The sequence below is a fragment of the Zingiber officinale genome, chromosome 5B, assembly GCF_018446385.1.
Source record: "Zingiber officinale cultivar Zhangliang chromosome 5B, Zo_v1.1, whole genome shotgun sequence".
NCBI classification, from domain to species: Eukaryota; Viridiplantae; Streptophyta; class Magnoliopsida; order Zingiberales; family Zingiberaceae; genus Zingiber; species Zingiber officinale.
In genome coordinates, this window is record NC_055995.1 from 111,596,096 (window position 1) to 111,619,485 (window position 23,390).

At 33.0% G+C, this 23,390-nt stretch overlaps 1 protein-coding gene across 2 annotated transcripts; it reads right to left on the minus strand.

The window, feature by feature from the left end:
• Positions 1–1,451: 1,451 nt before the first annotated feature.
• Positions 1,452–23,162, minus strand: LOC121985359 (fructose-bisphosphate aldolase-lysine N-methyltransferase, chloroplastic-like). 2 transcript variants are annotated; one of them, XM_042538760.1, is made up of 15 exons: positions 22,982–23,162; positions 22,560–22,657; positions 17,596–17,659; positions 17,398–17,508; positions 17,265–17,324; positions 16,243–16,350; positions 11,172–11,241; positions 10,879–10,919; positions 10,691–10,771; positions 10,351–10,386; positions 5,613–5,696; positions 3,557–3,690; positions 2,174–2,262; positions 1,923–2,071; positions 1,452–1,798 (listed from the first exon to the last, which is right to left on the minus strand). In XM_042538760.1, the coding sequence occupies exons 1-15, from the start codon at positions 23,099–23,101 to the stop codon at positions 1,604–1,606; spliced, it is 1,440 nt and encodes a 479-aa protein (XP_042394694.1). In that variant the 5' UTR covers positions 23,102–23,162; the 3' UTR covers positions 1,452–1,603. The 2 variants fall into 2 exon arrangements, with proteins under 2 accessions (XP_042394694.1, XP_042394693.1); XM_042538759.1 differs by having other exon boundaries at positions 22,551–22,657; positions 22,982–23,161.
• Between the last annotated feature and the right edge of the window lie 228 nt (positions 23,163–23,390).

Below are 23,390 nucleotides of genomic sequence, written 5' to 3' on the forward strand. Positions count from 1 at the left end.
ACATCATCGATTTTAACCTATAAAATTCTCATAGGCTAACAAGAATAACATAAGGTTCATTAGTTCAATATATTTAAGTTAATCGTCTGTTAAAAAAATCATAATTAACTGAATATAAACTCGATCCTTATATATTAAAAAAATTAAAAAGGCGTTCTCACTGCACTATTATTTTGGGACTATATAAATCGAGTATCTTGATGGTTAACAAAAATGTGTTTATTTATATTTTTTCTGCTCTAGATTTATTTACTTATTTCTAAGAAAACAAATATTTGTAAATATTAAACCGGCGGCTGAGAACCAGATGCCACTGTGTGGCCGTCATTATTATTATTTTTATTTGAAGCTTTTTAGTTACATATTTATTTTGTATGCTTTAAATTTTATCAAGTGGGGTTGCGTTATATAAGTATTGATTTTAAATATCTTTTTTAAATATATAATTATTAGTGGAATCATGAGTGGCAAGTAATGAAGTTAGTAAAGAGTTTAGTTAGGATTATATTGTCCTAAGTGGTCGAGTTCAGGATTTCAAGGAATTATCACATAATATTTCAAATTGATTGCTAGAGTGTAGTAATCAATTAAAAAATAATTTATATTTAAAAAATATTATTATTAATATGACATATGAAAATAATATTTGAGGATAAAAAAATTAGACGGGTATATAGAGTTTGATTTCATATCATTTTGAATTCTCTAGATCTATTAATTTGATTGAAATTAATTGATGAATCTAGAAAATTCATAATGATATAAAATAAAGATCTATGTATTTATTTAGTTCTTATATCCATATATTTAAATATCATTTTTATATGTTATGAAGAATAGAAATTTTTTAAATACGAATGAAATTTATGATCCAGACAACTAAGTACCAAAATAAGTATCCATGGGCGACCAAATAAGTAGATAAAGGTATAACAGCAATTAATTCTAAGGTATCACTGGAACAATGACAAGATGGACTGAGAGTAGTAGATTAATTAGCGAATTCTAGGCCTGAATAAAACTCCCGTAAAAAGGATTTTATGCAGATGTTCACAACAATACTCATGGCAATTTTAAAAGAGTATTACTACTGCATTCCAGGACCAAAGAAGAGTTCTTATTATATCATTTGTCATTTGCTCGTGTATCTATGTTTGCATATATTTGTTCTAAGATATGATATGTAATATATTTCTACACTTCCAAAAGATATCGAAAGAAAAAAAAATAGTATAAATTTAAAAGTGATCCACTTGGATCAGGTTTGTTTTTTTTGTGTGCTTATATCTTTGTACTTGTTATTGTATTTGTACTTTCCGCTGCATACTGACTTATAGTGACAAACACATCAATACACCAGCATTGTATCTAACAATTAGAAAGAAAAAAAAACACTTCGATTTAGTATCAAACAAGGGCTCTGAGTACCTACCAAAGAATCAATGAAGATAGATAGAAAAGGATAATGCATTTCTTTTAAAATTTTAAAAAAAACGACCTTAGACAACCTAGCAGGGTTTTTTTTCCCTCCAAAAAATGAATAAACATTGTTCATGAATAATCAATGCTCATAAAGGCTGTAACTAAACTAAATTTGAGAAACTCAACCAAGTTCAGTGTCGGCAGATAAGGGCAATGCATCTTCTTCCTTGGCTCCTGACAATCTTTTGCAGTAATTTTCCAACCAGTTGTAAGCAGACTGCATAATTCGCAGCTCTCCACTGAGAAGATTTACTGCCATTCGAGTTCTAATAGATGGCCGAAGATTATAATCAGTGTCATCCTGAGAATTAAGCATCTGCCAGAAGGGATCATAAAACAATGGGGTCATCAGGATACCGACGTATGTACAAAACTTTGTAAGTACACCCTATTTACTAGGATAAGTGATAATTTTATGCTTAAGAAACTTGGGTTTTAACCTTTAGAGCAGTATTATGGCCCTCGATCATGAGGAAGAGTCGTGAACACAAGATGTGATGAGCTTGAACTTCTCTTTCCTTGCTCTTTAATGGGCGCCGAGCCAACCGACCATCATTTTCAGCAGCTTCAGCGAGCAAAGCTTGCAACTCTGGAGATATAAAAAATTATATAAAAATTTTTCTTAAAGTTACAAAATATCCTAAATAACAATATGTTCAACCCTGCAATATACAGATCCTAAAATAAAAACCTTCAATTGATGTAGCAGATAAAATCCTAACAAATGCACGAAGCGCCTGAGGAATGCCCTTTCCCTTGCTACTAGCAGATTTGACTTCCCTAGTTACAGAATAACAGGAACTTTTGAGATGCATAGGATCCGAAAAACAATAGGGATAGCTTCTCAATTCTTTTCTTTTCTAGGAAGAAAGAAATCTGATAGATCTAAATACAATACATACTATAGATCTTCGAGGAGCATCAAATAGATTTGAGTGTTCAACTTTTATTCAAATGTACATAATGATGATGACTTTAGTCAAACGCCTACAAATGCATTCTTTCTGTTTCTGATATCAAATTTTCCGCTAGACAATTCATGAATGAATCTACCATCATGAAGTGCCAATAAATTAACATGAATGCAAAGGATACATTCCATAAAACTTGGCTCAAATTATCAAAGTTTTTCCCAGTGATCTTACTCACAGATTAATGATCCAAATAATCTACATTCATAAAGGATACAGTTCGATGAAACTTAGCTCAAAAAAATTTATGGGTTTTCTGTAATCTAAGAAAGGTTAGTGTCGAGATAATTCACCTTCCTTCCTTGATAAATCACCCATTTTGCAGTCATAATTCAGGCAAATGAGCACCATACTATTTAGATGACAAGATCTAGCAGATAAATTATGGTGTTACATTTCTGCATTCCAGATCACAAATTTATTTCAACTCCTGAGTTATCTTCCAAGGACATTGTTTAGATGTACAATATCAAGTCCAACATCCTGAGAATAGATACTTTGACTGTAATTATAGTCACAATAGCAACTAATCTTCATGAACCATGACATCTCGATCATATGATATGGAGTATTGTTCCTGATATTGGAGGCACTCTAGCTTCCTCATAACCAACTCTAATACTAGTTAAAGTTTTTATTTGCAAAAGTACAAACAGAAGTCCATTAAACAGTTCTTTTCCACCACCTACAATCTTCCAACCATAATCCTCAAACATCTCTATCTTCATCTTCCACTTTCTTAACTTCTCGTTACATATTTACCCATCATATAACAGACAAGACATAAATGTTACCTGATAGAAACAAGGGTGGCCAACTTCCCGGGAACTCTCAAAGAAAATGCTATTATGTCAACAATGATAATAGTCAATTTAAAACATGTGATGTTTTTGAATATTATCCATGCATCATCTGCAATATTTTGTGCAATATCTCGAGTGTTCTTTGTCTTCCATTATTGAAATCTAAATAATGATATAATTTTCAATTCAGCAAAATGTAACTAATGCTGCAGGATAAATCCTTGTCTCATCTATAGTCTAGGTTCATGTTTCATTTTTTTTTTAACATATAAAATTATGTAAATAGACCAAGTTGCCAACTTGATAATAAAGAAGTTCCCCGTTGAATTGGATTTATCAACACTTGAGATCCTCGGAGAGCAATGTTTTTCCACAAGCTCTGTCTTTGTCGCATATAAGGGGTCATGTAAAGGTATATCCATATGAAGCTGAACCTGAAACCATCAAGGAGTTTTAGGTTAGATCTGTTGCTAACTGCTACCACAGGCTTCAATGAAATAAGTATGGACAAATTCATAACATGGGCATGCTAAGGGCTAGGGGTGAGAGTCATAGGTTAGGGATAATACTTTTAATGGAAGCAATGACAAAGATGATGAAAGCTGCCCATCAGTATTATGTTCAAGTGACAAATTTTGGACAAATCCCAATAAAGCACTAGTAAACATAAAGCTAAAATGGGCAAGAAATCCTAGATCCTGGAAAAATCAATACTTGATGAAATTTTCAATCTGTATTGCATATTTTGGCCTAGGAGGCCGCTTAGGCACTAGGCGGCCCCTAGACGAACCGAAAACCCTCTAATCTGCCAAAGTAGGCATCACTATTTATGTGCGGTCCTAGATGCCGAATAGGCGGGCAATTTTTATTTTTTTTAGTTTTAGACCAAAACGACGTCCCATTTAATTTTTTTTACAAATATTTATGACCCAAAACGATACCGTTTTGGGCCATTTAGCAGCATAATTCTCAACTTATTCAACTACATTCATTATATTTAAATTTCAATTGAAAACTAGCTTAATTTGATGAAAATTCAATTCAATAGATATTAGATCATAGTAAAAATAAAGTACAATGAGTTTAAAATATTAAGGTACAATAATTTCAATAAGCCTAAACAATTTTTACAATGAAATTAATACCTTATTTTTCAAGTGGATTTGAACTTATTTTTGTCTTCCAACCTAAAAAAGTTAATATATATATATATATATATATATATATATATATATATATATATATATATATTAGTATTGAAACACTAAAAATTGCTTCAAAATAAGTTATAATTATAAATAATACCAATATTATTAATGCTGAAATTAAAAAATATATATATAAAAAATTTAAAAGTACTAGAGCGCCTAAGCGCTAGGCGCTAGTCAAGCTCCCGACTAGTGCCTAGTGCTTTCTGCAACATTGTAATTTGTCTAGATTTTGTGTCAAACTTATATTAAATATTAATCCCAATCCGAGATAATAAGCTGATTGTTGTCAATATGATGGCTACATGGATATGATACAATAAACGAGGCTTAAGAATGGTCTTTAAAAGGAATACTCTGCACTTAAAAAATGGTTGAACATAGAAGCAAAGATGGTGAAGAAATCTACCTTGATATTTAACATAAATAATATTGAAACTAAGTCTTTGTTTTTTCTTTAACCACTATAGATAATAGTATTACTAATGATCATACAACTGCCTTCAAGCATAGTTGATGATTTCAAGTAATGTGCTATTCATCCAAATGGAACTGTCTTGTAAAAATTAATTATGCCGACTAAAATTAAAGGAAATTTGATCAACATGGAAGCCCTAAACAAAACAAAAGGAAATTTAGTCATATGGAAACCTTGAAACACTTAGAATCAATCACAAAGAACGATGATTCAGATATCTAATTTAACATCATGAGTAGTATCTAATAAGGTATTATGTTGATTCATAACACTCAACCATGGTGAAGTATTAAAGAGAAAACAAATACACTACATTAAGATATGCACGAGAATACTGATAGTGGGTGCCAGAATAAACAGCATCTCTTCAGAAAGCTACCCTAGCCTCACGTACTTATAGATTGTTCTCTATCAATCTTGAAGGAAGGCAAGACCCTGTTATTTTAATTACAATTATCTTTCATTAAATTAGCAGGCAATGTCAGTAAGAAAATTATGTATCCCAGCAACATCAGATCATAATTCGAAAGGTGAATTGAAGTAGTTGAGATAGGGAAGATCAATGAGACTAATAACAAGCAAAGCATCTATATTCTAACCAAATTGCATCAAAGCTTCTCATTCACAGTCATCACCTACTTCATGTCTTAGAGAAAGATGGATGCTCAACCTGATCATATAGGTTGTGCTGAAGAGTAAACCCAAAATCCAGCAGCAGTGTAGCATTTGAAAACTTTCCATATCTTATCATAACCTGAAAGTCAAGAGATATTTTATGTTTGCATAAAAGCAGAAAACCAAGATGCAAGATTAACCTCAATGAACATAGGAGTGGGCAAAATGAAGTACCCTAATTTCACCATCTAAGAAATAAGCCATTCAATGTAACATCTCATTCTCATCTATAAATTGTGTAAATTTGTGACCCAAAACTTCATGATATGGTACCAGCATAAATTTTAAAGTCAACAATTTCATTCTGCAGACCAAAAATGTTAACACCATCCAGAAGCAGCTTTCTGACATACATATATGGAAAATCTGCTTAGAGAATTCAATCATAATGTCCAGACAGCTGGAAGATGAATGCCTTTAGGACTGAGGATTAAACTTAAACACCTATCTAAAATTTGAGGTAACTGAATCACTATTTTGGGGCATGTTATGATATATTTATCATGCCCACTTAGCCTATGGTTGATTTCACAATTATGGTATGTATTCCCATTAGGTATATACACCGGCAAAAACCCATCATGCATCTCAAAAATGGGTAAGAATTGGGTAGGACATGGATACCTCATATGCATGGTTCAATTGGCAGTTGAACTGTGTCAGCCTATAATAGGCATTATAGCCGCCCAAGTAATCTTGACTCATCTTAAGGCCTGTAAGTAACCTTGCAGCATAAGAGGATTCTCAGTGAGCGGAGAGACTCTTAATCCTCCTTTGCCCTGACTTATGGGTTTTTCAAACTCTCATCTTCAAAACCTAACTCCTTCACAAAACCCACTTTGGCCATGCACATCTCCACCTCTTCGCCACATAAGAGAAACTCCTTGGCTATTGAGCTTATCACTTCTCATCTACATATCTTCACCACATCATTTGTCACCTCTGCACCTCTACCTCATCATTTCACCTCCTTACATCTTCCCTTAACCTCTTTACCTCCACCTGATCAGTTCACCTTTCACCTCATCACTTCACCTCTACAGATCTTCATCATTTTACCTCAGCATTTCTCCCACTTCATCTCCTCTTCACCTCCACCTCATCACTCTACCTCTTCATCTTATAACTTCACCATGTGACTATCGTTCCCACTTCATCCAAACTGGATGAATTACTCCAATTCAGTTAAATTACTTTAAAATCAGACATCGTGTCATGTCGTATAGAATTTTTCATTCTGCCCACTATCCGGCACTAGCACAGTGTTAGGGAGACAACTGCAACCTCACAACGTCCTCAACAAGACAACGGCCTCGCGACGTCCTCCACAAGGTCACGGAGGCAACTGTGAGGTCACAGTGTCGTGATGGCAGCCACGAGGTCGCGGCTACCTCTAGTTTTGTTTTAAATTTATTTATTTATTTTACATTTTATATTTTTTATTTCTATATTATTAAATTCTTTTTATTTTTTTGTCTGTAAATTTTTTTTCCTCCTCCATTGTTAGTTTTTTCTTCTTCATCCATCCACAAGGGTAAATAATAAAAAAAAAAAACTTCTTTACCTCTTTAACAATGGTTAATTTTTTTCTTCCATCCTTGAAAAACTCTCTTAAAGGTAATTTTTTTCTCTATTTATCTACAAATTAAATAGAACTAATAAACCTCTTTAAAATAGAAACAAACAGATTGTTAAAAAAATAAATATAATAAAAAAATTCTCTTATAAAATATAGTGCTATGAATTAAATTATGATATATAAATTTAGTTTAATTTTAAATTGGTTAAAAAAAATATAAATTTAATTTAATTTAAATCTACTTGATTATGTCATGTCTATTTAATTGGTGAACTTTTAACTAATCCTAAATTAACTTTTACTCAATAAGGATTAAACATTTTACGAAATAATATAAAAATTTGAACTCAACTTTCAATATCTCAAAGATAACTCAATAATAACTATCTATAATAATCAAATATTAAAGACATTGTTTAATTAATATATTTATATTTTAAAATATCAAAATTGTATCAACACGATACGAATACGATACCGAAACCGTATCATTCCGATCATAAATCGAAACTTTGACACAACTCGAAATTTTAAATCTTGCTTCTAGTTCATCCGAACTACTACTAGATTATTCAAACTTGAACTGCTTGCCTTCATCTGAATTGCCCACACTTGATCCAAATTAATGAATTGTTCTCAATTCTTCAAAACTACTCCCACTTTATCCGAACCAGATGAACTACTAATACATCTAAATTGCTCCCATTTCATTTGAACTGCTCCTGTTTCATATGGACTAATGAGTTAGCAAAGCGAAGAGCACCTAGTTCAATCTCCACCTACATCACAATTTCCTTCAATCAAAGTACCATGTTCAAGTTTACTCTCTAGCAATAATGTGCAAACCTCATTATTTGATTGAAGTTTGCCCATAACAACATGCAAGGCCAACTTTGACAGTTAGGTATTGTAGCTGATTTCATAGGCAAATACAAAAAAGGAAGGGACACATATAGGGATGCTGAATAGGTTACAGTCCTAATAGAAACTAATGAAGCATGAAAATGTGCCCCATACTGACTAATGGCAGCCACTGTGGGGAAAAACATAAAAAGAATTCTGAATGGGTTAGTAATTCACGAATTATGAAAACATGCCCATACACTGACTAGTAACGAGCAGTGTCAACAAAACACCTTGACAGCATGGATAAAAAACAAAGCATATACACTTTAGATGGTCAACGGTGAAGCAACAAAAGAATGTGTGATGTGTTTTGTTTTCATTAAAAATATGTGAAGAAATGAGTGACACTACCTGAATTGGATGCATGCCTTTCCCATCTTTCCAGCACACTACTACATGTCTCAAACACTTCACAATCTGATTGTGCAGTTTTATCTTCTAAATACTACAAACAAATTCATAAAATTTTTGGACCATTCCTTGGCTTCTCATTTCATTTTTTTTTTAACATATATATTGATGGAAGCACTTCTTCACAATAGGACAAATTGGGTTGTAGGTCCGTTTCTTTCTTATTTACTAAATACTACTAGGAAATTAAGTACTCTCATTGTTATTGGAAAATATTGATAAGTTATTCATGATAGCAATGATAGAGAAGAAGAAAATGCAAGGAGATGGAAACAGTAGGTGGTCTGTATAAAAAGAAAATTGCAAATTTTCAAGTCAACTTGGAAAGAAAAACAATATGTCTATGATATTCAAAACCTAGGAACATGGTTTCAAAAATGTTTCTTAGACGTTTGCAGTAGGGACCACATCATTTGTTGCATATGTGAACCCTTATATGCATTTATCAACAATATATGTGACCAAGGGCTTAGGCGGCCACATATTCTATGTGGCCATATATGTAGTTGTATACGTAGATATCCAACTAACTGAAATTGTGGATGGTCTGATACAAAAGGAAAATAAACAAGTTGGTTGGGGGCACTTCTTAAAGATAGGCAAAATTGAGTTATAGGTCTGTTTGAGTGTTTGTATAACAAATAGTACTAGGAAATTTAGCACACTTGCCTTTATTGGTAAATATTGTTAATCTATTTATCCTGGCAATGATAGTCAAGCCAATTTGGAAAACAAATGGTTTTAATATGTTGCCTAGGCATTGCAGTAGGTGACCACATCACTTGTAGCGTATGCAATTGCGGATCACATCACTTGTGGCGTATGCAATTGCCTATATACACTTAGCTTCGCTTCAATATATGGGACCAACGGACCTAGGCAACTGTATATGGCATTGATACGGCCATATATGTAGTCCTATATGCAGATATCCAACAAACTAAAACAGTATATGGACTGCTATGAAAAGAAAATTGTAAATTTTCGATCATTTCTTCACGAGGCTAAATTCAGTCAGAGAGCAGTTCTTTCTTATTTACAACATGCTATTGAAGTTTAGTACACTAATTTTGTAAATATCAGCCTATTCATGCTTACAAGGATAGAGAACTAAAAATGCAAAGATGTAAATAATGCATGGTCTGCTACAAAAGGAAAATTGTTAGCTTGCAGGTCAAATTTGAAAGGAAAAAAAAAAATTTAAAGTTAGATGATGCATCCAAAACCTAGGAAAATGGTTTTAATAGTGTTGTCTAGATCGCTTCAATGTATAAGACCAATGGACTTAGGCGGACACATATCTTATCTATGCAGCTATCTATGTAGTTGTATATATGGTCATTTAATAAACTGAAACTGTAGGTGATCTGGAACAAAAGGAAAATTGCATATTTTCAAGTCAACTTTGAAAAAAAAAAAGTAGCTGCTGTATCCAAATCCCAGAAACGTGTTTTAAAAGTTCCCTAGCTGTTAACAACAGGGACTGCTATGCTTTTGTTCAATCTAAACACTTACTATTATTATTTTTAATATATGCATCTCATATTACCCACATACTGCATATGTTCTTAGTGGGTCATTGACTATATAGTGCCTGCATAGGCACCTTTAGACCTTGCCTAGGAATTGCATTTGCAACCACTTTTTAAATTTGAACAGGAAACTATGTAGAACTTCTGCACCTTAGAACTTAGAGTTATCGTTTGAGGGATGGACGGTTATCTTTAGTTCTATATATTTCACAGTAATTGACAGATACAAATAAGAAAAACCTTAGTTAAAGTCAGAAACTGAATAAGAAACAAAGGAAATAAGAATATGCTGCAAAACAATTGACCTGCTCACCAATAGCATAGTCACGATCAGCAATAACCTGGTAGCAATTTACCACAACAAAACATGTCAGATTCCATCTTTGACCTTAGTATTAGGAATGCCAGAGAAATGTGCAGCGTATACATAATGACAAACTCCCTATACCTTAAAGGACTTGGTATCTAACTAACAATGGCAGTATATCTTAATTAATTTCAAAAAGTGAATTAAGTCATTGTTTTTCTGTGATCTCCTACTTGTCATAACAAAAAAAATTGAAAATGATAGAGAAAAAACATAGACTACATTAGCATGCAATAATACCATAAAGAATATCACCAGCTCAGAAATGACAAAGGTACCTCAGAGATTTCTTTATCTACATCACTTAGTAAAACAGCACCACACTTGCAATCATGATTGAGAAAATCTGCAAATGGGATCTAAAATTGAATTTTCAGTTTCAGAAAATGAAAGAAAATGGAGTTAACTAAATCAGATTATAATTGTCCAATTAAAAATAATTAAATAATTTCCTTGACAATCATACCAATGATACACCCTTAGAAGTTTCCCATGCTCGTGAGGAAACTGCATCAGTTCATTAATTATTTCAGTAATAGACTTTAATGTCAAATCAAGAAAGCAGCATTCAAACATGAGGTAAAAATATATAAGTGAAAAGCAGCATTCAAACATGAGGTAAAAATATATAAGTGAAAAGCAAGTAACCGATGCAAAAGCAAGAGAACAGATCTCAAAGGAACTCAATATATATACCAACATAGTGAAATCACCACCAATAATGTTTTGTAACAATTTCTTAGCCTATAGGGAGCATACCCAAAGCATATGCATGCATGAAATTCTCTAAAAGAACCTTGCCAAAAACATCAGGAAACATTTCCAGAACCTGAAAGAAAAAATGAACCATGATTAACATCGCCAGTTAAAGGAAATGTCAAGAATAAAAGAAAATGAGTGGTTTCAGTTCTTTTGTCAGTCGATGATCAGTAAAGGGTGATGAATTACCTTCACTATATATATTAAAACATTTAGTGTTTACCTTAGCTCACTGGGAAGAATTTCATTCTCATTCTTAATGTGGAAGATACTATCATTAGTTGGCAATGATACTGCCTAACTTAACAAAGTTAAACCTTGAAATCATATCTTCATTAACAGTTCCAAACCAAAGATTCAAGGGAGGAGGGGATTTGAAGTATTTCTTTGGCAACTCAAAGGACAATTCCATCTCACCACAAAATATATATTTGATATGCTTAATGAAGATGGTATTCTAGGAGTTAATCCTATTAACATTTCCATGGCGCTAAATGTCAAAATAATATTGAGACAAGAGAACTTATTATCTAATTTCAACCAGTATCAAAAATTAATTGGTAAATTGAACTACCTCATTGTCATCAAACATGGCAATTTATTTGTGACTGTTAGTAGAGCCTCTTTCTAATGACTATTGGGAGGCAACTCCAAAAAATCACAGATTCTCAATAATGCTCCACAAAAGCATCTAGCATATCATGACCATGGACACAGCCATCTTCAAGTTTTTGGAATCACTAAAGTAGAAACAAATTTACTAAATTCTAGGAGATACTTTTTATTGAGGAGATGATGCTCCAAGGTTGGTTCTAACAAAGTTGTTTTGAAGTTGATTTTGACTTATGTCACTAATATGTACAACAAATTTGCAGAGATTTAAAATAATGCACATAGAGCTCAAGGAGTTAGTTGACTCAATGCGGTTGAGTATGTTTACGCTCAATGGATCAGAAGTCTCGAACAAGTGTTGGAACTTAGGAGCTTGGAGCACACTCTAGGCACCAAACATTGAGTGATTGTGGATGTGGTCATGGAGAGTGTGTGCCCAGTGGCTTTGAGGTTTGGCACGAGGTGGACTCAGAAGGCGTGAAGGATCGACTAGCATGGAGCAATCTTAGCAAGTTAGTTGCATTCAATGGACTAGAGGCCTAACGCATGGTGGACTCTAAGGTGGACTTGAAAGGCATGGAAGATCAGATGGCATGAAGCAAATTCAGGGAGCTTCATGATAGTCATGATGGACTGGAGACTTGACACGAAGAGGACTCTATGGCAAGGAGCATTAGATAATAGGTTTAGACCAGGAAGCATGAGAGTGAGAGATTACGTGAGTAAAATGTAATCTTAAAGCTTGTGTTTTGGGCAGCATCATGATATGTTTAGTTACCTAGTAACTTGATTTGAAACCTTTGATCAGGAGACTTTTAGCCTCAAATCATGGTTTACTAGCTTAGCTTCGTCTCGAGACTTTGCATGACCTTGTAGAAAGTTAACCTAAATATCAATCGAGTAAAGGTAGTTGAATGGGCAATCAGCTGAGCAACTGGATATGACTTCCAATAGGCTAGAGGCTTGAGTAGTCAACTAGAAGAGAAATTCAATCAATAGTTGATATAGTCATTCGATACATTTGCTTGATCAATCGACTAAGGAATTTCCTCTACTAGACACAAATAAATTGTGATTGTTGAAGAGCTCTTATAAAAGATCTCAGGGAACTTTGAGTTAAGGTTGAACTAACCAATTCTAAACTTATCTAATCAAGTCGTGTCAGTGCTCAAAGCTATTCAAGGGCTTGGAAAAATTGCTCTAATCAAATGATATTGATGCTCAAAGGGCTTAGATAAGGTTATAGTTGACCAGGTTGAAGATTTCAACTAAGCTTTTAGTAATCTTTTCTTAGCTTTGCATTTCATTGTATTATGAAAGGAGAGGTTTTATTGTAAACATCTAGGTTGGAATTTCTAAGAGGTTTACCCCAATACCCCTTGAGAATGAGTAAATGGTAGTTCTTAATAAAATTTTCAAAGGAGACACATTGGATGCATCATAAGTTGAGGTACCCAAACCATATTAAATCTTTGTGTTAGTGAGTGTTATTTGTTTAGAAGTGAGGTCTCCAAACAACATTAAATCAAATGTGAAAGAAAGCAAACATCCACAAGTGAAAGCAAGCAAAGAAATGTTCCATATTCTATTGTTGCTATTGTATAAGCTCAGAATTGTAAAGAGGTTTATTCAACTCCGGAAGGTATCCGAGAAGGAGATAGTATCAAGGGATTTAGGGAAACTAAATGTAGGAACCGAGAGTTCCGAACCACGTAAATAGCTTTTGTTTGATTTGCTTGTATTCTTGTGTTTGTGTTTCTTTTATTTCTGCTGCATGCTAACACATTTGTAGGATCAAGCAAGGAATGAATACACAGTTATTCACCCTCCTCTAGTCACATTCTCAATCTTACAATATACACTTGATACACATATCAAAACCACAAGTCAAACCTAACCTAAATCCTTTGCCAAATCTGTCAAAACAGTTTGGTTGAACTCGACTAGTTAGGAGCATTGTTTCCCTAACAATGTAATCTTAGGGCTTACGTTTTTAGATAGCATCATTAAGATGATGTGTTTCGCTAATTAGGAGTAATTACCTAGTAGCTTACTTGGAAGCTTTTGACTAGGGACAATTGTTGGTCTCAAGTCATAGTTTGCTAACTTAGTTTGGTCCTAGGACTTTGTGTGAGCTTACTAAAAGGGAAGCAATGAAGGAGAAACTAGATTTAATTTATTGAAGGTGCATTTAGTCTACTAAAGATGTCAAGTCAACTTTGCAGTTGACTAAATTCAAGGGTTTAGTGAGCGGAATATTTTTGTTTGAATAACAGTTGGATATAGGGTTGTAAATAAAATCAGATATTCATGAATAAAGCTTGTTTATTTGTGTGTGTGTGTGTGTGTGTGTGTGTGTGTGTAAACACTAATGAGTTTGCTTCATTAACTTTCATGAATAAAGTTCATGAACGATTTATGAATAAACTTATTTATTAACAACAGTAATCAAGCTTTACTCACTAGGTGGAGTTGACTAATAAACTTATTTACTAAAATATGTAAATTTTAATTATATATTTATTTTTAAATTTTTTATTCAAATACCTAAGAAATACAGTATTTTATAAATTTTAAAATCTTAAACTATTTATATATGTAAAAAATGAAAAATAATATAATTTTCATAATTAAATAAGCATTTAAGTTAATTTATAAGGACAACCATGCTGTTAGTTGAGGTCAACTCGAGCTCGATCTGATTTTTGATAAACAAGCTCGATAAAGTATATAAATATGCTTGAACACAGCTAAGCTCTACTCAACTCATTTACACCCCTAACTAGATATAGCTTCAAGTCAACTAAAGGCTCCCGCGGTCAACTAGAAGGGAAACCATAATTGTTGGTTGTCCGATGGTAACATTTGTGCAATCAATTTAGTAAATTTTTAGACTACTAGAGGCACACAAAAAGTACCCTTAAGTATCTAAGATATGTATTTTTGTGTTGTTACACGAAATTTACAATTAAAAGGAACTATCTATTCACCCCTTGCCTCTAGCTTGATGCGTCAACCCATTCCAACAATCCTAACACTTTTAATATATTAGAAGAGGAAAAAGAAAATTAAAGTTGTCAAATTAAATGCGAAAGCAAGATATAAAGAGTGCTAGCCATACGTAAGCTAATTGAGCTCACAATGGATAATTGAGTCTAGTAATGCCCATACCAAGTTTAAGTTAATAAAGCTTTATTGTGGTGCTTAGGTTGCCATACACATCACTTCAAATGCAAAAAATCACAAATCAATGAAACATACAGAGATTCATTCCCAATTTCTTTGGAAAAAGGATCAACTAGAGGAAATCATCACTTCATTTTCTAATGATTAATTACCAGATTTTCCAAGCCTGGGAGAAATCTTAGATCAGAAGAATGAAATATATATAATATTTTTTAACTAGCTTGAGAAATGTATGAGGCAGGCCTACTTGTAGTTATACAAAGACTCATGATTATACATAGGAGATTATCTAAGTTAACTAACCCTACAAATTTTCCCAAATTAACACCCCAAAATTGTGTAAATGACAATGCAAATAACACAATTATTTGTTACCTTTTTTAAGGAACACTGTCATCATTTCAGGAGATGAAAACAATAGAACCAAATTCAGATCAAAGAAAGGAAAACAGAAAAATGGGGCACTGTTACATTTTGACTCACTATAATACCATAGAAAGCTAGGAATAAATGAAGCAACAAATCCTATGAAAAGGCACACCCTTTGAAGACTATCCTATTCTTATCCTCCAGGAGCACCAGGCAAAGTAACTGTCACTTTAATTGCAGCAGGGGTAAAAATACACTGCTTGCAAAAATCCTCACTCCAATGCAAAAGAATTGGTGATGACAATTTGAGTTCAAAGCAAATTACTGAGCATATCTGAAGATTCTCAATGCAATCATAAAGAAATGATCTCTAGTTTCCTATGAGAACTGCATATCATTCAGGTGGTGCATAAATCAATTCAGCATCAAGCAAGTCTCTCTTTGGTCAAAAATTTGTTAAATATAATCAACTAACAAAAGATTCTTTTCTTAAATGCAACTTTACATGAAATTGCCCAGTCAAAGAAATTCAAATATTGAAATAGAAGTTATGCAAGTCTATAATTACAATCTTAATAAACACATATTTACTTTTCAAACTTTTATCATGAAGCAACAAAAAACCAAGCAATGAAAGTTAGAATTGTCATTTCAAGTAAAACCCAAAAGAGATATCAAGCTAGTAGTACACAGGACCTATTGGTCAAACATTAGTAATGCATAGAATATAGAAGATCCAGGTGGAAATCAAACTCAAGATGATGGATCAGTATTCAGCAGGCAAGAGCTTCAAGTTCACGTCTCAGCATGTAATGTTTCAAGAAATTCAAAAGTGTTATGTGACTAATCTTTGTAAAAACAAAACATCAAACAATAATAGTTGACTATGTTATCAGAGACAAACTGGTCTAAGTGCTGAGAATTCCTTCTCTATGTAAGCTTGTTGGCTGATAGTTTCCTGATAAACTGGACTCTTGCAAATCATTTTTAGCTCATCTTTTCTCCAAAATATCTGCAACATAATCATGTAAAATAGACAATATTAAAGAGTCACTTGCCTCGATACGATGAAAAATAAAAGCAAGGGAATTCAATGAAAGTTCTCAATTAACAGTCTGAGCAAGAAATGAATCAGTAAGCCATAGAAATCACTTTGATTTATCAATAATATATATGTCCAAATATTTAGCACCTTCTTCATGTAGTTAAAACACAAGGGATTTTGTTTGTGTAGATCAAATCTGTATTTGAAGCTCAGTAATTTCTGTGTTTGGCTACCAATGTAAAACCAAAGGATCCCACCAGTGAATCTCATGCCTCCAATCAATAGAAACTGCTCTGTTATGTAAATAATTATCTCCAGATGTAATCCTATGCTCGCGTGCTGTCGGCACATCTGTGCCGATAGAGTATCAGTGCCGATCCCGTACCGGAATGATAAAAAAACTGCCCATTTTGGACGGCACCTCTAACTATGATTGGAATCATAATCTGAGACTAAAATAATCTTGATGACAAACTAATGACAAACTTCCAGTTGAGACATCCAACTGAAGACTTTACCTCTACAACATTAATCCTAAAAGCAATGGAAAAAATTCTATTTTGGTCAACCAACACAAATACATCATGCTTGTTTTTTACTCAATGAAACAAAGAGGACAAATTTAAAAGTAAAATACTAAAAACCTACCAACTAATAGATTGCTCCAATCTTTTATGAAGAAAGAGAAACAAAAAAAACACGTACATATCCATATCATTAGCTCAAAAGTAGTCTTGAAGACCTAGAAGAACTATTCAATTCAAATGTAAAGACAAAATCATACTGAGAAATGTAGTTGGGTTCTGATTCTAACATAGCCTTATAAATGGTTAGTGCTTTTATCCATCTATAACTATTTTCTCAAGCCAACAAGTATGTACCGCATTATGCATCTCATCCATGCAAGGAAGACAGTTGAGATAGGTGTACCATTCAGAACTCTGAAATCATAAAGATGAATACTCATAAATAATGGTCAAAGACATGACTAAAATAACCACAAATGTTTGATACCTGTCGAAGTTTTTTTTCTGCTAGGAGAACTATAGCAACCCATGACACATTTCCAATGTTGCGAGGAAGTAATTGTTCAATTTCCGAAGAGAGACTTTCTGAAGTTATTTGCTTTGAATTGGCAACAAAACATTTAATAAAAATGACCTCACCAGCAATATAAGAATAGTGGTACATAATTGTCTATCTGGAACATACAGCGAGATAAGGAACCTTCAATATGCAATCACCAGCTTTTATATTCTTTAATGCAATCAATGACCTAGAAATGAAAATATGATCTTCTTATAAGCAATTTGATCACCGCGGAGAAATTTAGGAGTTAAAGTTATAACCAAGAAAACATATCAATATGTGTCGACTATCTGACCCTTCAATTAAATGTTAAATTGTCAAATACAATATTGACCCATAAAGTATCACTAATTTGAAATGAGACCAATAACTTGAAGTTCAAACAAGTCACAATATTGTCAAACATGGACACTTTATAAATCTACCAATGTCAATCCCAAGCCCAGATGAAAAGAGTGACGGTTGCAGTTGTGCGTTAGATTGTCAGTCAACATGCGTTGAGGCAAATGTTCAATAAATCCATTAAACTATTATGCTAATGTCAAGTTGTTCTCCGGAAGAAACGCGTTGTAGGTACAATGTAACGTCTTGGTAAGGACCGTTATATCTCCATGAGAACTTGGGTGTAGTGTTAAATATATAAAAGTTCTCACACTATAAATTGAATAAAAAAATATTATAGGAAACTAATTTTCTAAGATTTGGAATATGAAACCTAAGAACGCTCACTGAGAAAAAAATAGAGATAGTAGATAAGATAATTAGAAAAAGAATTAATATTTTATGTGTATAAGAGACAAAATGGATAAGAGAGACGATAAAGATGATAGATAATTAGGATTTTAAGTTATGATATACAGGAAATAATAAAACAAGAAATGGAGTAAATATTATTATAGATAGTTCACTAAGGATGAAGAGGATTAGTTAGAAAGGGGATAGGATTATAGCTCTCAAGATAGTGGTGGCAAAAGAAACTATTAATATAATTAATATATATGTCCCTCAAGTAGAATTAGATAAAGACACTAAATCTAGATTTTGGGACGACCTAGATGAGGTATTACAAAACATCCCTCCAACCGAAATAATTTTAACAGGAGGGGGTCTAAATAAACATGTAGGAGTCAAAAATGAGTAATATGATAGAGCGCATGAGTTATGGGATTCGAAAAAGAAATGAAGAAGAGAAAACTAAATTGGATTTTGCGATATTATATGACCTTATACTAGCTAATATATTTTCTTAGTTAATATATTTTTTAAGAAAAGAGATGACACGTTCAAAAGTGAGAATAATGTCGTAAATTGAATATCTTATGGTTAGAAAGAATGATAGAAAGATTTGTAATGATTACAAGATCATCCATGAAGAACACTTAATTACCTAACATAGATTAGTAGTGTTGGCAACATACCCTTCAAGTATAGTATCAATAAAAGAAAAAATACACGATTTCTAGAATTAAGTGGTGGAAGTTTAAGGATGAAAAGCAAAATATATTTAAGGAAAGAGTAGAAGTATGAGTATTAGGAGAAATACATGACGACTCAAATACGACATTGGATAAGATGATATTAAAATTGAAAATAGTATCCAAGAGTGAACTCAATGAGTCAAAAGGATAGCATTACCAAGTAAAGAAACTTGGTAGTGCAATGAGAAAGTATAGGAGAAAGGGAAAGAAAAATGAGCAGCTTCAAATATTATATACTTATAAGAACGAGAAAAACTTTTAAAAAGTATATAGTAGCCAAGAAAGAGGCCAAGAATGAAACCAACAATGAAACTTTTAAATGCTTATTTGAAAAATTTGATACAAAAGAAGGGGAAAGAGACGTTTATAGAATAGCTAAAATAAGAGAGAGAAAGACAAGAGATCTTATCAAATAAGATATATTAAAGATGAATGCAATGATATTATTAAATGATAAGGAAATAAAAGAGCGATAGATGAGATAATTTTCATCAACTTTTTAATAAAGGTTTAGGTGATCAACTTAACTTAGATACTTTAAGTGAGTCAAATGAGTATATAAATTTAAATTTTTATCTTAAAATTCAAACTAAATGGAAATGCAAAATAGAAAAGTAGTTAAACTAGATATTCGGATAAATGTATGGAAGTGCATGGAGAAATAATATACTAAATGACTTACAAAGTTATTCAATCTGATATTGAAACGAAAAAAAATATCTAGTCAAGGGTAAGTACTCTAGTTCCCTTATATGAACAAAGGATACGTACAAGGATGGATGGGATAAAAATAAATATCAGAGGAAAAGTCAAGGTTGCACCTATTGAGGGAAAACTCTAGGAGACATGTTTAAAAAGGTACGGACATGTACTTAGATGACTAATAAATGTTCTAGTTAGGCAATATGAAATTATGATAAATGTGCACATCAAATGAGAAAGACTAAAAAAGTTTGATTAGCAATAATAAAATAAGAGAAACTTATTTAAATATAAATGATAATATAGTAAGAGATAGATCCCGTATAAAAGGATTCATATATCCGACCCCACCTAATGGGATAAGACTTGATTATTGTTGTTATTGTTGTATGGACACTTTATTTGCTCCAATCCATTCATTCTTTATTTACTTTATGCAGACTCTAAAGTCCTACTATCCTTCCTCATACATTTATTCATTTCCAAAAAAACAAGCTCACAAGGAGGAATAACTTATGTAACGAAGAAAAATATACCAAAATAAAACTTGGTGAATGTAAATAGAGGCACCATACATGGTGAATAGTAGCATCAATTTGAATATAGTAATGATTTAATGATATCATCACAAAATAATAATTCCATTGAATGTATAAGTTTGACAATAGTCATAAGTCTCCATGTGACACATGTATTAATGTGTGAATATATTACATGAAGATATCACATCAAGGATAATAATGTGGGCATTATGTCTTCACCCTTGTAATGATTTTTTTTATTAGTTTCTCTTGATTACCAATGATACTTCATTAATGAAATAATATCCTTTTGCTTCTATCATGTCATTCCATCTAATATTTCCAAACCCAAAGTAAGCATTGAATCAAACTTGGACATTTTATACTACAAAACTACCTATAAGTTTGAATTATAATATAAAAAGAATTGCAAAATTGAAAACATAGGTCGAGTGATCCTGGCAGGTCAATTTCAATCAAAAACAGAATTTGACTTGTTCTTAATATTTCTTTTCAGCTCAGAATGGATTGGTGAATGATCAAAATCTATTTTCAAAATACTGATTGGTCATTTGCAATCATTTAAAATAGTTTCCAGCCAGAACATAAGGTGTTTGGAAAAGATTTCAGACCTTTGTATATGGGAAACTATAAACCACTAAATTGCAACAACCTTCTTTTTGTGTCTCTGCTACAATTTTTCTTTACACTTTTTTTTTACCAGTACACTAGTGTAAAGGAAGTAATACACATATCAGTTTCCTGTCAGTGGAAGTGATCAACAGAAGCTAACCCTATAGGCTTCTCCAAAACATAAAAAAAAAAATACAACCCAGTGCATGAAGCTCCCTCTATGTGGGGTCCCGGGGAAGGATCCATTGCTTATATTTAGGCTTCTCCAAAACAGAAGCAAAATAAATCAAAAATAAAATACAAATCATGCATCTGCAAGGATGATACTTGAACTTACAATCTTTGCCTATTCATTCATATGATTCATGTACAGTATTCTAAATGACGGCCAAGATGGCCGCCTAGGCTAAAGGCGGGCATCAACCGCACCATCTTTGCCTTAAGTGGTGCTTTAGGCGATCAAAGATGAGACGAGACGACGGGTGAGGTGGTCAAGGTAGTAAAACATAAATAACTCCACCAACCCACGAAGTCACCCACAACTCACCTCCTTCCACCTGGAACCGCCCCCACCACAACCACACTGTCACACCGCCGCCACCGCCAGACTAGGTTAGCTTTTATGTATTTCTAGTAAGTTCTTGTTCTAATTTTTGCTCTTTTATTTAATTATTGAAGATTAATGACGAAAAATGAGAAACAACCAAACGTCGAATTGAAACGAAAGTTTAGTGATATTATTTGGGATTATGAGGTATTGTATTGCAAAGAAAAAAGAGATTCGATCACATGAAATTTGTATAAGAGGATTATTAAAGGAGGAGTTTATCGGATGAAACATCATGTTGCGGGTATTGTAGGGCAAGTTGAATCATGTCCTAGAGCATCCGACGTTGACAAAAAAAAAAAGAGTAAGAGCTTATCTTGAAAATAGCAAGAATAAGAAGCGAGAAAGAGTGGAAGAACTAAAAGGAGAGATGACGGAAGTAAATATAGGTGTTGATGTAGAGGATGATGATTGTCAAGTGGGGGGCGGATTCTTCTAAAAAGAAGTCAAAGCACCTCGGGCCTATTGATAAGTGGGCATCCACAATCGCTTGTTGCCATGTTGGATTGAAACTTTGAATTTTAAACTTACGTTTTTGGTAAAAGTAATGATATTACTTTTTTGGAATTAATATGGTGATAAATCTTTATTGATTATCTTGTTAGTTGCATTGATATATTTATTTGTACCTTATATAAATTGTATTGTATTGTATAAAGCTTATTTATGCATAAACATCATTTAATTACATATATTACATAAATAATGATTATAATATTATGTATAAAAAATAGTGAAAAAAATTCAACTGCTTAGGCGCTGCATAGGCAGTCGAGGCAGTCGAGGCAGTCCATGACTACCCCGCCTCCGCCTACAACCATTTACAATATTGTTTATGTACAAGTATTCGGCCATCATTCTGTTTATGATTTGAACTTTTGGATTCAATGCCAAGTTACCAAGAAAAGTTCCATAGGAAATTGAACATTGTCCATAAACTTACACACGAAATAGAACGACTTCTCAATGTTTCCACCATTCTGCAGTAAGCTTAAGAAGGTTATCCCATCCAGCTTACTAACAAAAGGCATCCAAGCATGATTTGTAGCAATGCACGGAACAGGATAAGGTAAATGAGCAAGTTATTGCGTGCTTTTGCTAAACAGAAACGTAAATTCAAAAACAAACTCTACAAACCTGCCATACGTGGAATTTCCAAGTGCCAACACTGAAGATATATCAGTACCAGTCTTCCCTCTCAACCATCGCAAAAAATTGGCACTTTCTTCGACTATCACATGTTCCTTGGGAGCAAAAGAAAGATTATAGCAAACTTACCAGTTACCACACAATGACACAAAATATATCCGAATAGAGATTGTACAAAGTACTACCCGAGCCTAAATGGTAAGCGAACTTAACAAACTTACAGGTGTGTGTCCATTGCCCATTGCCAAAAGATTATGAAAAAAAAAGGTAAAAATGGATTGTGGATAAAACTAGGGTAGATTTTCTGATTGTATTGAGAGGATAAACGTAATCTATCAAGAAATACAAAATCGGGGTAGAAGGCGACAAAAATAATAGATAAAGTGGAAAGAAAGAAGAAGAAAGTGGATGGAACGAACCTTCTCGGGACAAGAGACGGAGAAGGAAAACTTGCTGCGAAGGGCGCGAGTAGCGAAAACCGGCGGTGGTAAATCGGGAGAAGCGAAGAGCGACCGTGCAACTCGAACGCCGATTCGCATCTCCGCTTCAAGGTACGGGTCGATGTCCTGGATTAGGGAGTGTATGGTATATACCGAATAGATTTTAACTTTTTAAGGGTAACAAATTAAAAGGACACTCTTATGTTTGTTTTTTGAACGATGCCCAAATTTTTTTAATTGTCAAAAAACAAAGTTATAGTAAAATGACATAACTATCCTACCCAACAACACAGATCTTATGATTATTATCTCTTTTATATACTTTCCCTCTGAATTCGGAACCTGGGATGCATTAGAGTAGCTATATCATTTCGTAATTACTGTTTCG

Excerpts from the sequence above, each read along its gene's own strand:
- LOC121985359 (XM_042538759.1), bottom strand. The coding sequence starts at position 23,101 with ATGCGAATCGGCGTTCGAGTTGCACGGTCGCTCTTCGCTTCTCCCGAT. Across the intron at positions 17,509-17,595 it reads TGAAGGTTCCTTATCTCGCT|CAAATAACTTCAGAAAGTCT; the intron begins GTATGTTCCAGA and ends GCCAATTCAAAG. Across the intron at positions 5,697-10,350 it reads ACTATGCTATTGGTGAGCAG|GTTATGATAAGATATGGAAA; the intron begins GTCAATTGTTTT and ends CTTGACTTTCAG.